The following is a 17,206-nucleotide window of genomic DNA, read 5'->3' on the forward strand; positions in this document are numbered from 1 at the left end:
ATAAATAAACCATGATTTGATTTGAAATACTGTAGTAGCCTACATTATAGCCTGCTTAGTAAGTCCATGTCTTTTGCTTTTTTGGCAACTGTCAGCGACTCAGAGCCGTGCACAGACCTTTTTTTGTGTGCTCAAAATGAAAAAAGGGCACCCCACAGCTTAAAAAAAATAAACATTACTTTCATAAATTCATATCTTGAAATTCAGAACACACCAAACGCCTCTGTAGCGAACAATATAACATTTTTGAGCATAGGCCTATTTATTTATGCAACATGTAAAATAGGGACCTAGTAGCTGTCATAAAGACAAAGATTCAGCAGGCGGCAAGAAGGTAGAGGTATACATGGTGGTTGAATTGATTTACAAAGTGATGGGGATGATGGTGATAAATGCACAATTATATTATATTTACAAAGTGATGGTGATGATGGTGATGAATGCACAATTATATTATATTTACAAAGTTATAGACTTCAAACTGTCTACACACAATACCCCATAATGTCAAAGTGGAAATATATGTGTTTGAAATGTTAACAAATTAATTAAAAATTAAAAACTGAAATGTCTTGAGTCAATAAGTATTCAACCCCTTTTTTATGGCAAGACTAAATAAGCAGACATGAAATATCCCTTTGAGCATGATTAAGTTATTAAATACACTTTGGATGGTGTATCAATACACCCAGTCACTACAAAGATATTCAATCAATCCTTATCCGTCTGCTGTCCCCACATGCTTCAAGAGGGCCACCATTGTTCCTGTTCCCAAGAAAGCGAAGGTAACTGAGCTAAATGACTACCGCCCTGTAGCACTCACTTCCGTCATCATGAAGTGCTTTGAGAGACTAGTCAAGACTCATATCACTTCCACCCTACCTGACACCCTAGACCCACTTCAGTTGGCATACTGCCCCAACAGGTCCACAGACGACGCAATCGCCATCACACTGCACACTGCCCTAACCCATCTGGACAAGAGGAATACCTATGTAAGAATGCTGTTCATCGATTACAACTCAGCATTCAACACCATGGTACCCTCCAAACTCGTCATTAAGCTCGAGACCCTGGGTCTCGACCCCGCCCTGTGCAACTGGGTCCTGGACTTCCTGACGGGCCGCCCCCAGGTGGTGAGGGTAGGAAACAACCGCTACACCCCGCTGATCCTCCACACTGGGTCCCCACAAGGGTGCGTTCTCAGCCCTCTACTGTACTCCCTGTTCACCCATGACTGCGTGGCCATGCACGCCTCCAAGTCAATCATCAAGTTTGCAGACGACACTACAGTGGTAGGCTTGATTACCAACAACGACGAGATGGCCTACATCGAGTTAGGTGAGGGCCCTCAGAGTGTGGTGTCAGGAAAATAACCTCGCACTCAATGTCAACAAAACAAAAGAGATGATCCTGGACTTCAGGAAACAGCAGAGGGAGCAGCCCCCTATCCACATCGACAGGACAGTAGTGGAGAGGGTGGAGAGTTTTAAGTTCCTCGGAGTACACATCATAGACAAACTGAAATGATCCACCCACACAGACAGCATGGTGAAGAAGGCGCTGTGATAGGAGAAAACTGAGGATGGCTCAACAACATTGTAGTTACTCCACAATACTAACCTAAATGACAGAGTGAAAAGAATGAAGCCTGTACAGAATAAAAATATTCCAAACCATGCATCTTGTTTCCAACAAGGCACTAAAGTAATACTGCAAAAAAATGTGGCAAAGCAATTCACTTTTTGTCCCGAATACAAAGTGTTATGTTTGGGGCAAATCCAATACAACACATTTAATTGTTTTATTTAAACTTTATTTAACTAGGCAAGTCAGTTAAGAAAGAAATCTCATTTACAATGATTTACTATTACAATTACTGAGTACCACTCTCCATATTTTCAAGCATAGTGATGGCTGCATCATGTTATGGGTATGTTTGTAATCAATAAGGACTAGGGAGTTTTTCAGGATAAAAAAAAATGGAATGGCAGTAAGCACAGGCAAACTCCTAGAGGAAAACCTTGCTCAGTCTGCTTTCCACCAGACACTGGGAGATGAATTCACCATTCAGCAGGACAATAATCTAAAACACAAGGCCAAATCTACACTGGAGTTGCTTACCAAGAAGACAGTGAATGGGATGAATTGGAATGCCGACTGCAAGCCAGGCCTAATCACCCAACATCAGTACCCAACCTCACTAACGCTCTTCTGGCTGAATGGAAGCAAGTCCCTACAGCAATGTTCCAACATCTAGTGGAAAGCCTTCCCAGAAGAGTGGAGGTTGTTATAGCAGCAAAGGGGGGACCAACTCCATATTAATGCCCATGACTTTTGGAATGAGATGTTCAAGGAGCAGGTGTCCACATACTTTTGGTCATGTAGTGTATATATGTGATCGGCTATATAGCTGGAATTGATGAACATTTACAAACAATTGACACAATGAAACCATGAGTGCGCACGAAGTGGCTGGGGTCAGTGCGCATATGTGGAGAGAGAATTGCCTAGCGCGTCTTCGCCACACAACACAACAACACACTCACTCACTCATCATCACAAATTGTAAGCAAGCTAGTTACAGTCCCTCCAAAAGACACCGGGAAAAGAGGGTGGACTATCAGCTGATCATTGATGTTGATGATTGATTTAAATATGCTAGTTAGCTAGCTTGATTTATTTGACTGATTGTGATTTATTTACCTAGCTCTCTTTCTGCCTCTCTGCTGCGCGTATCAGCCAACCAGACCAAATATTGATGATTATGATGATGTAGGCTAAATCAACTGTTATCAAGTATTAAACGAATGTTATTATGCTATTGTGGCAGTAGTTTATATTTAAACTAGGTTGCTAGCTACACACACTCGACCGGTGACAGCATCTCTCAAGCAAAGCATGTTTGGGTACCGAGCATGTTTGGGTACAAGCAGCTTAATAGGCGCAACCAACGGACCGGGTGGAGTGGGGGGTGGCGAACTTGACAACTTGTGGCCATAGGTTTTTAACAACAATGACAAAGAAATGTAGCCAATACAACAATTTGGGGGGGGGGGTTATACCGCCAACCAAAAGGGCACTTTGGAGACTGGAATGGCAAAGGTAGTGCACGTACCTTTAGGGACTAATTATTCTAAGAGCCTGTAGCAATTTGTGTTTTTCAGCATCTATTCGGCTCTAATTGGCAGGTGGCATTTGATATAGCTTTAGGCTTTTCACATTTGATTCACTCCCAACCCCTGTGCCAAGGTCTACTCCTGAGAGGAGAAAAACGTTACTGTGTCACTTGGGACTTTTTTGCAGCTGAAGGACACACTGATCTTGAGCTGAGGGCTTCAACATGTTTCAGATATGTGCTCCCCTAGTCCCCATCTTCACTCTCACCACCCTAAAAGCAGATTCTTATCCAGCTAAGACATGCTACGGCTTTTGTATACAACAGGGGCGCTAGGACCGTGAGGGAGAGCGCCTCTAAATGTCTTTTCAGTAACATTTTCAGTTATTTGTAAGCGCCTTTGAACTGAACTGCCGTTTAAGCGACTCCCAGGGACGGATAGTCACATTGAGTAGGAACACAAGCTTGTAGTTGACTCTCATCGATAAACTTTGCTTGGACCGAATTGATTTGGAGACGTTATTAAAGTGGCGACTAGCTCTCTGCGGGACTGTGAAGAGAGAGGGATACCTGTCACACTGAAGAGATGGGAGAAATCTGGAGAATCGAGATGCCCGGTAGTTTTGAAGGGGGCGAAAACGGGAATAGGATTTAAACACAGACTCTGTTTAACTGTTTAACAAAAAGGTACATTGCGCATTTATTGTCTTACTCATTGTAAGTAGCCTAATAATTTGTTAATCATTATTTTGAATATAATTATACCTGGTTTGTTACCAAGAGGCCACATTGTAAGATTACTTTTTTTGCCTGGGTATATCTGTTACAAAGTAACTCATGTTGCTCCACTGGATAGGCCTACTACTTACTGTAAGTGAATGTTGCATTGCTAAACATTAACTTTAGCCAAAGCCTACCATAGAATTTTTCAGTAAGTTGAGTATACTGCCTCCCAGCACTATTCCTCTGTACACATCATCTGTTCTCTTTGGGGTCTGACAACAACCCAATGAGTGGACATGGGACAATACTACCTTCACTCATGATTTTGGTGAAAGACAAAAGACCCAGTGAGGGGGTTTTCAGGACAAATCTCGGACCTGGGAAGCAGGCTGTTCTCAGAATTTCAGAGCCTTCACTTAAGGGTCAAAGGTGAGCTGTAGAATGCCGACAGGTTTCAGGTGTACAGAGGTCCATTACTGGAATGTTTGTGTGCCTTTGTAGCTTAGATACAGTAGGTGTATTGGTGCTTGTTAAAAACCTCTCAGCATCTATCAGTGGGCTATAACCTTCAGTTGTCAGAAATGGGATCCACGTGGAAATGGGAACGATTTTTCAATTTATATTGCCTTTCCAAATTAAATTAACTTCAATTGAAGTGCATTTGACATTACTCTGATGCAAAGTGTTGACAGAATTAGTTGAGGTCCAGTGTCTTGTTTAAGAGAGGATTCCAAAAGGCTGTTATGCACTGTTTGGCTCTACAATGTGTTAGAGCTGGAGGATCTTTCTAATGTGGGGATCAATTTACTGTTGTGTACTTTGGGACTTAAAATGGAGGGTCACCCAAACCAAACTCACCCCTCCACAACTTTTGGAAAATGGACTCACCATGATATTTCTTTAACTAGTTATTTATTATTTTTGTGTCCTTCATCGAATGCTTCCTTATTACAGGTTAGTGTGGTTCGATGTGTGGCTCGTCTCAACACACTATCCCCTTTCCCCAATTAAAGCTAGTCTGTCTCAGACCATGGAAATTATAAATGGCCCAGTCTATACAGACTTTAAGAGCCCTGCTACCCCAGGCCTTCTTAAAAATAGATTTAGATGTGGACACATGTTAAATACTCTGACAATGTGTTTGTAATAATGTCAGTGCAAATTGAATTGAACCCAATTAAAGATGGCTAAATGTAGATGTTTCATGTGGAAGGGATCAGAAGGCAGGGTGTAATGACTGCTGTTAGAGACGGGTGTAGTTGTTTTTGACTGCATAGCAGTGTAGGTTAGACATGAGCACCTTTGAGTAACTGTATCTACACTGTGATATAGAATACAGTTGTGTGGCGGGAAACTCTCTTTGTGTGGCAAATCCTGTCTGTACGTCTATGCCTCAACTTGTCTTGTTTCACTTTTAGACACCTGCTCTCTTCTAGGCCCCAGAGCCTTATCATAAATATGATTTGAGACACTTTTCTTTCTGCTGAAGAAGCTGTAATAAAGTCCCCTTCAGTCCTTCTATCCTCCCATACATACACAGCACAGTGGCCAAGATTAAAAACGTAATGATACAAGTTAATTGGCAGACAAATAGGCTGTGTAACCATATCCAGTGTGCCTCCTGAGTGGTGCAGTGGTCTAAGGCACTGCATCGCAGTGCTAGCTGTGCCACTAGAGATTCTGGGTTCGAGTTCAGGCTTTGTTGCAGCCGGCCGCGACCGGGAGAACCATGGGGTGGCAGCTCAATTGGCCCAGTGTTGTCTGGGTTAGGGGAGGGTTTGGCCGGCAGGGATGTCATTGTCCCATCGCACACTAGTGACTCCTGTGAGGGCCGGGTGCAATGCATGCTGACACGGATGCCAGGTGTACAGTGTTTCCTCTGACACATTGGTGCAGCTGGCTTCTGGCTTAAGTGGGCATTGTGTCAAGAAGCAGTGTGGCTGGGTTGTGTTTCGGAGGACGCACGGCTCTTGGCCTTCGCCTCTCCTGAGTCCGTACGGGAGTTGCAGCGATGAGACAAGACTGTAACTACCAATTGGATACCATGAAAATTGGGGAGAAAAAATAAACATATGCAGTCATATTTTCAACCACGACTGATATCCAATGTGTGCCCCAACACCTACTTTCAATCTATACTTATCTTGTGTACATAATCAGATGTTTCTCTCCTGAGGCTAATATATCAAACCTCCAGCAGAACTGACATTTTAATGCTTGTCAGACCCTTGTAGCGCGGTTTAAAATCACATTTTATGAATAGCCCACAGTATAGGCAGGAACAGGAGCTGCGTTGTTACCTCTTAAAATAAATGAAAATGTAGACCTGCATTGCAACATGAACTTGCATTAACTGATAACAAGTGTATAGGCTCTGAGTGAGGGGATTTGGAATCCACCTGTCAGACAGAGTGGATTGATTTTATCGGGGATTTCGGAATGTGAGTGTTTGTGAACAATTCACTAAAATCAGGGAGACAAGCCAGTGTTCTAATCACCACACCGTTTTGTTTAATTAGTGATTACCTGTTTTTAAGCGTCATTAATCAAGCAGGGTTTCCGCAAAGTACATGACGTCCCTCGGTAATCTATACCATTCCATTCCTCAAGGATAAGTGATTTCCTTATTTATTGTATTTTGTGTATTGTGGTGGAATGTACGTAAAATGTATCTGTTTTTCATTTCAGTGTTTTGATCAACGACCATGTCTCCACATCCGAACTCTGGCCTGGCTCATCCCTCCACCTCAGTGCTGCTCCTCTCGCTCCTCCTCCCCCTCTCTCTGTCATCCCGAGCCCTCCCTCACCAAGATCCCGTCCACCTCCCCTCACTGGTGCCCCATGTACCCCTGCCCCTCTCCCGCTCTCGCTTCAGTGCTCAGGCGCAATTGGACTTCACCACTCACTGTAACGCCAGCTGCTACCACAAGGGAGAGCAAGAGCGAAGGCGAGACCACCTGACTGAGCAGCTGGCCTTCGAGACGCTCTATGCGGATGGTTCTCGTACCCTCACCACTATGGATGTGGAGGACGAAGATGATTATGAGGGCACCATCAGTCCTGCCATTCAACCACCACCAATGAGAGGATGGAGAGTTACCAGTAGGCACAGGCGTCAGAAACGACAAATTTACGGGGCTGATGGGCGCTTCAACATCCGCGGTGACCACTTCCTGTTGGACTACCCGTTCTCCACAGCCGTGAGGATCTCCACCGGCTGCACCGGGGTCCTGGTGTCTCAACGCCACGTTCTGACCGCTGCCCACTGCGTGCATGATGGGAAGGATTACGTTAAGGGAGCCCGTAAGCTGAGGGTGGGCTTCCTGACTCCTCCGTACATCAACGGCACCAAGCCCAGTCAGACCCCCACCAAGATACCCCTGGTGCGCTGGGTCCGGGTCAAAAGCACTCGTGTCCCCAAAGGCTGGATCCAGGGCCCCCAGGAGGTCAGCATGGACTTTGACTACGCCCTCTTGGAACTGCGCTGGCCCCACCGCCGGCCCTTCATGCGTCTGTCTGTAGCTCCTTCCTCTGACGACCTGGCAGGGAAACGCATCCACTTCTCTGGGTTTGACAGTGACAGGCCTGGGGAGCTGGTCTACCGCTTTTGTCCTGTGGAGGATGAGTCTAACGACCTGATCTACCAGCACTGTGATGCCCGGCCGGGGGCCAGCGGCTCGGGGGTGTACGGCCGTGTGTGGGACACGGCTCTGGAACGCTGGGAGAGGAAAGTCATCGGCATCTTCTCTGGACACCAGTGGCTGGAGATTGACGGGGAGAACCGAGACTACAACGTGGCTGTGAGATTCACCCCGCTGAAGTTTGCCCAGATCTGTTACTGGGTGCATGGGAACCGAATGGACTGTATCCAGGACTGAGAGAGAGAAGGGGAGGGGGGGATGAACTAAGAGAAGATGGAGGCTATGAAACTCATGACTGAAAAGTGATTAAAGTAAGCACAAAATCCCTTAATGGAGATGTGGAGAGGAAATTACTCCTTAACTCATTCTATAACAGGCAAGAGTGAAACTGGATTTAATCCTAATAAATATTTAAAATCTTCAATACTATCTAAGAAAACAGGACTGCTAAACCTTCATGCGCCATAACATGTTTTCCTTGGAAAGGCGTCAACCACTGTGACTGTCCCTTACTCTGGAAAGTGCAGGAATGTCCCATTGGATCAAACTCAGTTCCCTTAGTGAATGTAAATGTTTTTCTGTCTCAGACTTAACTAGCTCCTTTTGTCGGGGTCTATGCCTCCTTTCTAACACGTCTGCTATCATCACAGCAGCTTTTAATGCCCTTTTCCTTCTGGTCAGCTTCACAACACTGAGTCGATATTTCCACTGTATTAAACAGAACCACTTTTATTAGAGGGAAAAGAATAACACTGATCCTTTCCTTGCGTGCTCCCCGTCTCTCCTGTTTTATAACTGTGGTAGCAGCCGTTAATTTTCTACAATGTACTGACCAGCTTTAGCCAATGGAGGGAAGTACTGGACTGATTTTCTTTATATATATCACTCTCCCATTGTACTCTATAATACCACGACCGCATGCTTTTCAACACTTAGGATCAAATGTGTTGGTGTGGAGTTGAATTTACTAAGACGTGGTGATGGGACGGTTTATTTGTTTAGGTAACATCTTGAAGGATGTGAACGGTTTTGGAGAGTACAGGAACTTGTCATTGTGTTAGAAAGACACTTGTTAAAAGGCATACTTGTCCCCAATGATCCAGAGGCATACCTAGCCACACTGAAAACATATTGAGCCTCAATACACCAAACATGTCAAAAAGGCTCAAAGGTATAGACGGTGAACAATAAAATACATTCTAAAAACCTAGGAGGGGGTTTCTTACTCAGAATGCTGGCAGCATATTCAACTTGCTTTTGAGCATATTGGGGGGGCAGGGAAATCCGAATGTTGGTAATAATTTTATTTTTTGAAAATGCCTATATCTATTTTAATAAACTGAGATTTCTATCATGATTGCTTGTCCGAGTTCTTGTGTTATGGAAACCAGCAGGTATACAAAGAATGGCTTGCTTCTATAAAATGGAATCCACTTTTCAGAAGTGGAGTTAGAGTGCCCTCTTGTGGTCAGTATACAAATATATTTAGGATGCATGATGCCAGTGTCTCTTTATATATACACTGAACAAAAATATAAACCCAAGATGTAAAGTGTTGATCCCAAGTTTCATGAGCTGAAATAAAAGATCGCAGAAATGTTCCATATGCAAAAAAAACATTTGGTGCACAAATTTTACATCCCTTAGCATTTCTCCTTTGCCAAGATTTTCCATCCACCTGACAGGTGTGGCATATCAAGAAGCTGATTAAACAGCATGAACATTACACAGGTCCACCTTGTGCTCGGGACAATAAAAGGCCACTAAAATGTGCAGTTGTCACACAACACAATGCCACAGATGTCTCAAGATTTGAGGGAGCATGCAATTAGCATGCTGACTGCAGGAAGGACTACCAAAGTTGCCAGAAATTAAATGTTAATTTCTCTACTATAAGCCGCCTCCAACGATGTTTTAGAGAATTTGGCAGTACGTCCAACCAGCCTCACAACCGCAGACCACGGTTAACCACGCCAGCCCAGGACCTCCACATCCGGCCTCTTCAGCTGAGGGATCGTCTGAGACCAGCCACCTGGATGGCTGATGATACTGTGGGTTTACACAACCGAAGAATTTATGAACAAACTATCAGAAACCGTCTGATTTGCGTGCTCTTCATCCTCACCTGGGTCTTGACCTGACTGCAGTTTGGTGTCATAATCGACTTCAGCAGGCAAACGCTCACCAGCATGCTGGAGAAGTGTGCTCTTCAGGAATGAATCCCGGTTTCAACTGTACCGGGCAGATGACAGACAGCACGTATGGTGTTGTGTGGGCGAGCGGTTTGCGGATGTCAACGTTCAGAGTGCCCATGGTGGTGGTGGGGTTATGGTATGAGCAGGCATAAGCTATGGACAACACAATTGCATTTTATCGCTAGCAATTTTAATCCATGACAAGCTCCTGAGGCCCATTGTCATGCCATTCATCCACCGCCACCACCTCATGTTTCACCATTTTAATGCTAGGCCCCATGTCGCAAGGATCTGTTAATTCCTGGAAGCTGAAAATGTCCCGGTTCTTCCATGGCCTGCATACTTACCAGACATGTCATCCATTGAGCATGTTTGGGATGCTCAGGAGCAATGTGTTTGACAGCACGTTCCAGTTCCCGCCAATATCCAGCAACTTCACATAGCCATTGGAGTGGGACAACATTCCACAGGGCACAATCACCAACCTGATCAACATTATGCAGAAATATGTTGTGCTGCATGAGGCAAATGGTGGTCACCCCAGATAGTGACTGGTTTTTCTGATCCACACCCCTACCTTTAAGGTATCTGTGACCAACAGATGCATCTATTCCCGGTCAAGCGAAATCCCTAGAATAGGGCCTAATTCATTTCCATTGACTGGTCTCCTTATATAAAAACTAAAACCTTCATATTTGTTTTATCACTTTACAGTAGCCTCGACAAAATGTTGCCATGAGCAGCACCGCAGATATTGAAATGAGCAGACGCAAGAACTCGCTCTCACACAGTACATGGGTTCACTTCACACCGTGGTAGCTGCTTCCAGTAGCTTCCAAGTGGAGAAGGTGAGCCTCACGCTTCAATTTCCCATTGTGCGGAAATTGACTCACTATGCAGCTTTTACTTTCTGTATCTGTCATATTGCTTAGTCTACAATTAATTGGCTTATGTTTCAATATAATTTCTAACAGCAAAATACAATCAAGTGGAAAGTTATGGCACAGAATACAAAAAAAAATAAAAATAGTTCCAGATAAGAAACATCACCACAGCAGCCCCATGTAAGCAGGTTGCAGAACCAACCAATCGTTTTCAGTAGATCAACAGTACTCCAGATTTATTACCCAGGCCACTGTGACTTAATAGGAATCAAGCAAAAACAGCCACATTCATTTGAACAGGCTAAATTATCAACAGTATTATCTTGCCACTCCTTAATCACTAGACAACAAAACAATGCAGTTAAAGGTTACTTGTTTAGTGCCTTTTTATTAGAGACAAGGAGACCATACAAAACATCCACCGATTCAATACCAGTCCAAGTTCTAAACACAGGCTGTTGAAATAAATCACCCCCATCTTACCTTCACACTACCCAATTCAGACTTCTAACCCTACCAGATCCTGTTTAAGGAATGTGTTAAATTATTACATCAATGCCATGTTTTTACTCAGAACTGGAAATAACTAATCACTGCAACATTTTTGGAATTTGCATGTAAAAAAAATAAATAAAAAGCAAATGTGTTCCCCTGGAATAGGTTGATGAATCTTGTGCAAATCAAGAATAAATGGTTTTGTACTACACCTAGTCTCAGCTACACACACACTTAGAAAACGTAACTATAAGTTAGGCAAAAAAGGTAGTAGTATAATTAAGAATATCTTGGAGGATTCAATAGTTGGAACTGTGGAGTTGTTGCCGGTCCCTTTCTCTGCAATCGTCATTCTAATGGAATCCAGAGAGAACAAAACCCTGTCCTCAAACATTTACATTGTGTATTTAGTCTTCATAATCATCCTTCAATTTTGTCTTTTTTTGTATTTATTTATTGCTTTTTTCCTTTTTGTGTGTATTTTGTTCATTTTCATTGTGTTGTGTAAACTGGAATGAAAGCCTGCAGTTGTGGAATTTGAAAACTGTCACCCCCCCCCCCACTTTAACAGTCCCACAAATGATCCCGGTCCTGCTTTCGCCCCTCCTCCCAACCATATTGGAATGAACAGCCAAACCCCTCAGATGTGTCTGGCTAGAATTATATAGGGCTTCCTTCCAGGGTGACTACCGATGAGCCTCCGAGCTTGTCTGCAAGGGTGCGTCGGTCCTTGATGTCTTCCAAACCGTTCACTTGCCACTCGTGTTTGATACCTGAAATAAAATCAGAGGGGAAATTTAGCATCACATTGGACACAGCATAGTTTATGACAAACATTTTATAAGTAAAGGGTTCAGATCATACAGTCAACAATACACACATTGAGTATACTAACAATTAGGAACACCTTCCTAATATGGACTTGCACACACCATAGCTGACCAAAGTCATAAACATAGAAAAATGGAGTTGCCTGGTAATGTTAACAGTACACTATGGATTTTATACAAATAGCCAAAAGGGGGAGACACGGGACACATTGAACTATAGAAATTCAGCCATGGCAATATTAATTCTAACAATAGATATTTGGATTGTTAAAGCAACAGGGATATTGCTCCATCGGAGGTTGGATTGAATTGTTTGAGCTTTCTGTTAAAGTCTGACAAAGGAAATATTCCCAAATATTGAAAATGGGAAACAATTGGGATTCCATAAGTAATGGAGACCTCCATTGGGGTCGAGGCAGTAGGGCTTATTTGGTTAGATTAACTTTGTACTGTATCTTGAGATGACGCTAAATTTGTCTATGATCTTCAAAGCTTTTGGGAAGGATTGAGATACATTGTCCAGATAAAGTAAAATATCGTCGGCGTATAATGAGATGACGTGATCCGTAGAATTGCGAGATGTTGGTGTAATTTCTTTTGATCGTCAAATTGCCCGGGAGATGGCATTTCATTTGAAGAGCCCAGAGCCCAATAGGACTCTTCCATCTGCAACTGTCTGTGACGCACCTGTGAACTTCTTCTTGATGGCATCTTTTGAGCTGGCGTAGATCATCTTGCTCTTCAGGGGAGCACCATCTGGGGCCCTGTCAGGGAGGGGGAAATGGTTTAACTTATATCCCGAGTGTAGAAGCCAAGTGATTTTAACATTCAACAAGTGACACCATACTAGAAAATGTACAATGATGTCCCCCCCCCCAGTCTAGCCAAGCTCCCCTTACCAGAAGATGAAGACCAGGTCCTCTTTCTTGGTCTCCTTGGTCTCATAGGTGGCGTCATAGAGGGCGTAACGGCAGTCATCTGGGGGCAGCATCTTGACAAAGTGCAGGTAGGGGTCCTGGACGGTGACGCCCACATCTCCTGTCAGGATCTCCTGACCCTCCTCCAGGATGATGTGCTTCTTGTCCTCACTAAGGCAGAACAGAACCGCCTTCTTCCTCTTCTTCTTCTCATCCTCGTTTGCCTGCAACTTGCGCACTTTCATCTCGTTGAAGACTGTGATAACGTCATCTGTCACTGTCACCCCGGAAGCCTGCGCAGACGGACAGAGATTACGATGCATATATGCATCCGAGGGATGAGGAACAAAAAAAACCTGAATGGTCTGCAGCAACCCAGGCTTTATGAACCATTCAATTCAATCAATACCGACTGATTACAAAACTAAAACTCCAGCTCTATTTCTCAACAGGAGGAGGTGTCTTGTTTATGCAGCAATGGAGGTTATCCAGTCCTAATGGCCAGCACAGAAGACACAGATACAGAAGAAATTGGAAGGGGGCCTGAGACTTACCACGCTGCAGGAATTGACCCTTCAAGGAAAGCTGATAAAGGCAATCAAGAAGGAGGTAGCAGCATAATGACTTGCAGTGATGAACGAATGCCCATTAGTCCAATGGTGGGGGACACCATAAGCAAGACGGCTATCCTGTTTCTATGACCTCTACCCACATGATCAGTCAAGATAATGGGGACTATGCGAGTCACCATCCATGGCATTGGCCATAACATGATGTACAGCGTGACTCAGGAGTGGCATTTAGAAAAAGCAGAGGGCTTTTTGAACCTTTCCCCACACCAACATCCCTGATGAGTAATAGGTGTGCATTGGTAGTTCGCCACTGCCTGATAAGGGCAAGTAACAGGTGTGGCTTTGAAGCATCTCAAAAGGGAGGGTTCCCCCCCCTCCTATAAAACTAAAAGTTTACAGCACGCAAGATAACCATGCCATATATGAAACTGCTGTAAAGTAGCCATGGGAGTGAAGCTTGGGAAAGGAATCAAGACTTAGAATGTATGGGTCAGTCTCAGACAATGGATCCTCTGTGGGAAATAATAACAGGCCACATCCCTAAGTCACAACAGCCCTATAAACCTTGCCGGTCTTCTGATTCCCATTAGGACATTTTACCCAACAGGAATCACGTCAACCCATGCAGAGGATGTGACCAACTGTCAAAAGGCTTGCTGTAACATCCCTCCCCGTCTGGCAGGTTGTGGCCAATCCTGTCACCCCACCTTCTGCTAAATCAGGTAGACTAGGCATTCCTTTCCTCAAGTAAAGCCAGATCCATACAGCAGAGTAAGCTTTCATTAAAAATGGCACTCCTGGCCTGAGAGTTGCTTCATATCATCCAGAGCCCTGCCACTGTGTAGTGACCCAGTTTGAAGGAATTTGTGTTAAGGGTGTGGGCATGTTTTCTCTGGGTGTGTGGATGGCCAGGGCCTGTGTGAGAGAAACAACATTGGGCTCAGGATGTAATCATCTAGTGATGAGCCCGGAGAGTTTGGACACATTTGGATTAGTGACGTCCGAACAGGAGGGAAATGACTGCCAAAGAATTAAAAAAAGTGTTGCCAGGGCAGACTTCAATTTCCAGGGCAATCATTTACTCTAGGAAGGGCAGGGGCCTCATACAGATGGCAAAGAGGCCAGTGTTTGCAAACAGCAGCCAATCGCCATGCATCTTCATTAAATCCTGCCATCTTCCAAAAACAATGAGCACTCCCGTTACCATTCTGAGAGCTCTTCAGACAATGCATGTTTCTTCACACTGCAGCAAGTCACGACACAGACTGGAGCACTGACTGGGGATGCCTGTATGAAAAGACCAATACCATGAGCCAGTGAAGATTATACCCTTTTAGTCCCTCCATGCAGAAAACATTCTTCTGAGCAACAGAGATCCCTTTCTTCCTACCATAAAACACCCAGAAATCTCGCCAAAGGGTTCAAGTAACGGCACAGGATGAAAGACAGCCATGTCAGGTTCCTGACTGCAAACCCAAAGGAAGCTCTGGAGATTAATCTTCACTTATGCTGCACTTCCACCTAAGACCTAACCCACACCAGTCTGTCTCCAGTGTTTTATGTTAATGAAGCGCTAGTGTAATTGTGTTCACATCAGGTGTGACACTAAAGACGTGTGGCGAACAGAATCAACAACCTCTGCATCATTAAGACGGTTGCTTTGCGAGGTGTTAAATTCATAGTAAGCCATTTTTATGCAAATGCAAGCTGAAAAGTACCAGTGGCCCGGCATTGGGCCCCAAATCAGAGCATGTCCGCAGGAGCCATGGCCCAGTGAGTCGTTAATGGAAACAGAATAGTCTGATCCTTTTGGGTAAAACACTGGGGTAAATATTAGATGGAAACAAAATAAGATTGTGAAAAATCTCAATACGTTTTTATTCCAATTCACTTAAAATGAATTGAAAACAAAATCCTTCACCAAGTAGCTGTAATGAACAAATCATTTTGGTTTGTTTTTCCTGCAGCTGTCCAAAAATCGGTCCAACTGCACCCATAGGGCACTGAAGACTACTGTGGCTGGGCCTTTTCATGACTGAACCAGCACTTCCCTCAGCCAAGCCCTTGCATCCAGCCATCTCACTACCCAGCAGGAATCAGATGCCATTCGTGTTCAACTGTGACCATTCATTCATTATATACAATACAACCAACACATTGATGTCATGTTGTAATACATTATTCATATGCTCATGAATGGTACATGATAAAGGCCTCACAAATGAATAGCAAGTGGGAAAATAGGATAGCTCTAATCAGTCGAGTAAATTGAGATCTGCCCCCCCCCAAAAAAAAAATTACAATTTGAATTTTGTATAACCTTTCATTCAAGTGAATCTAATGTGGAAAGCAATGACAATAGAAACTAGAATGTGCATTTCCGTCCAAGCACGATATTGATAATTCGGCAAATGTATTCAGGATTAAGCCAACCTAGCTGTGTTACACGAACATTTACGACGATTTGTTTGAGTAGTAGGCTACAGTAGTTATATGTGGTCGTTCGCAAGCATCTCGTGCGTTTCTGACGCACTTGTCAAAACTTGATGCGTAGAAACCAGGAAGAACGTCGTGCGCAACACTTGCCAACGACAAAAGGCCCACATGCAAACCTTTAGCTAGTGATAGGGGTGTCACCGTTGTGAAAAATAGCTCGCGGAACCTTGGTCTGATTTTGTTATACCCATCACTAAATTAAGCTACTCTGGATACAAATGTAATAACTAGTTGGCTACTGGTGCAAACATGCTCTTTGCACCAAAAACCAGGGTGGGGCCATGAATGCAGTGGTCGAAACATGTGCACAATATACAGGCAAAACGATGTCTTAAATACCAGCCCGCTAACGCGATTATTTACACGTTGCAAATTAAGCTAACGCTAAATGCTATAATTCAAGCTAACGTTAGTCAAGAGGCATGGAACCTGCGCACGATAGTTAAAAAAATCAAGGGGCTCGTGCGGACCAAGACAAAGGATTTGTAAATCAAATTAACTAGCTTCCTAAATGGCTAACGTAGCTACGGTATGCGCATGCACAGAAAATGCACACCGTTAGCCATGCTAACTTAGCTGTTAGCACCGGCGAATACAAAGCCAGATACAGTTACTTAGCCAGCTGGTAAATTCACGGGGAGGAGTAGCACCGGCCAGTACTAACTAGTTAGCTAACGTCATAGCATATAAATATGCTGATGGAATAGGCTGTTACTTGCGACTCGAAGTGCTAGACTGGGCATTAGGCCTTACTTAGTGAAGCATTGGGAGGAAGGAAATGGCGCCAGTTGTTTGGGGTCGTTTTCCTTCTACAATAGGCGATTAAAACGGCAAGAGGAGACGAGCATACACCTGGATTAAACAAGCTTTCGAGGAAAGGCCAGTCACCTGAATAATTCAAAAACAATTTAATAACATCCAGCTAGCAAACGTTCCTGAACACAGCAGGATGGAAGTCACTCACAGCTGACCCGACTGGGACAATTTGATGCTGTCGAGTTCATCTCAAAATTAACTCGCTGTTCATGAGCTAAAATACATTGCTTTAAGACGAGACACACTCCAATGACAATATATTTTAAATTATATGCCACAGAGCTAGCTAGTTGTTAAATGGAAACGTACCATAGCTGTCTCTGAATTGGTCGGCGTCTGGATAGAAATTGAATGAGCTGTGATGCAGTGTCTGTAACGTCTCGCACACACTTGATACACCACGTGGACGCGCTAAACTGCGCGTGCTTGATGATGGGGTGGGGAGCGCGAGCATCTCCAGGAAAAAGTGGTCATGAGATTTAACGTAGAGCATGGTGGGAGTAGAAGTTCTAAACCCTT

The 17,206-nt window shown here is 44.0% G+C and overlaps 2 protein-coding genes across 4 annotated transcripts; one reads left to right on the forward strand and one right to left on the reverse strand.

The window, feature by feature from the left end:
- The first annotated feature begins 3,314 nt into the window (after positions 1-3,314).
- LOC106611762 (serine protease 23) lies at positions 3,315-8,839 on the forward strand. 3 transcript variants are annotated; one of them, XM_014212310.2, is made up of 2 exons: positions 3,315-3,835; positions 6,530-8,839. In XM_014212310.2, exon 2 carries the CDS (start codon positions 6,547-6,549, stop codon positions 7,717-7,719), a length of 1,173 nt encoding a protein of 390 aa, XP_014067785.1. In that variant the 5' UTR covers positions 3,315-3,835; positions 6,530-6,546; the 3' UTR covers positions 7,720-8,839. The 3 variants fall into 3 exon arrangements, with proteins under 3 accessions (XP_014067785.1, XP_014067784.1, XP_014067786.1); XM_014212309.2 differs by having other exon boundaries at positions 3,326-3,805; XM_014212311.2 differs by lacking the exon at positions 3,315-3,835 and adding an exon at positions 3,944-4,270.
- A 2,083-nt stretch (positions 8,840-10,922) lies between these two features.
- On the reverse strand, positions 10,923-17,157 carry LOC106611761 (cofilin-2). The gene is made up of 4 exons (XM_014212307.2): positions 16,997-17,157; positions 12,786-13,096; positions 12,574-12,650; positions 10,923-11,829 (listed from the first exon to the last, which is right to left on the reverse strand). The coding sequence occupies exons 1-4, from the start codon at positions 16,997-16,999 to the stop codon at positions 11,717-11,719; spliced, it is 504 nt and encodes a 167-aa protein (XP_014067782.1). The 5' UTR covers positions 17,000-17,157; the 3' UTR covers positions 10,923-11,716.
- Positions 17,158-17,206: the final 49 nt, after the last annotated feature.

This window comes from Salmo salar, chromosome ssa09 (assembly GCF_905237065.1).
Source record: "Salmo salar chromosome ssa09, Ssal_v3.1, whole genome shotgun sequence".
Lineage (NCBI taxonomy): Eukaryota > Metazoa > Chordata > Actinopteri > Salmoniformes > Salmonidae > Salmo > Salmo salar.

What these genes read in the sequence shown, in the direction of transcription:
- LOC106611762 (XM_014212310.2), top strand. Translation starts at nt 6,547, where the DNA reads ATGTCTCCACATCCGAACTCTGGCCTGGCTCATCCCTCCACCTCAGTG.
- LOC106611761 (XM_014212307.2), bottom strand. An exon ending in GACCTGGTCTTCATCTTCTG is followed by an intron (nt 12,651 to 12,785) that starts GTAAGGGGAGCT and finishes CCTCCCTGACAG; the next exon opens with GGCCCCAGATGGTGCTCCCC. An exon ending in CATCAAGAAGAAGTTCACAG is followed by an intron (nt 11,830 to 12,573) that starts GTGCGTCACAGA and finishes ATTTTATTTCAG; the next exon opens with GTATCAAACACGAGTGGCAA.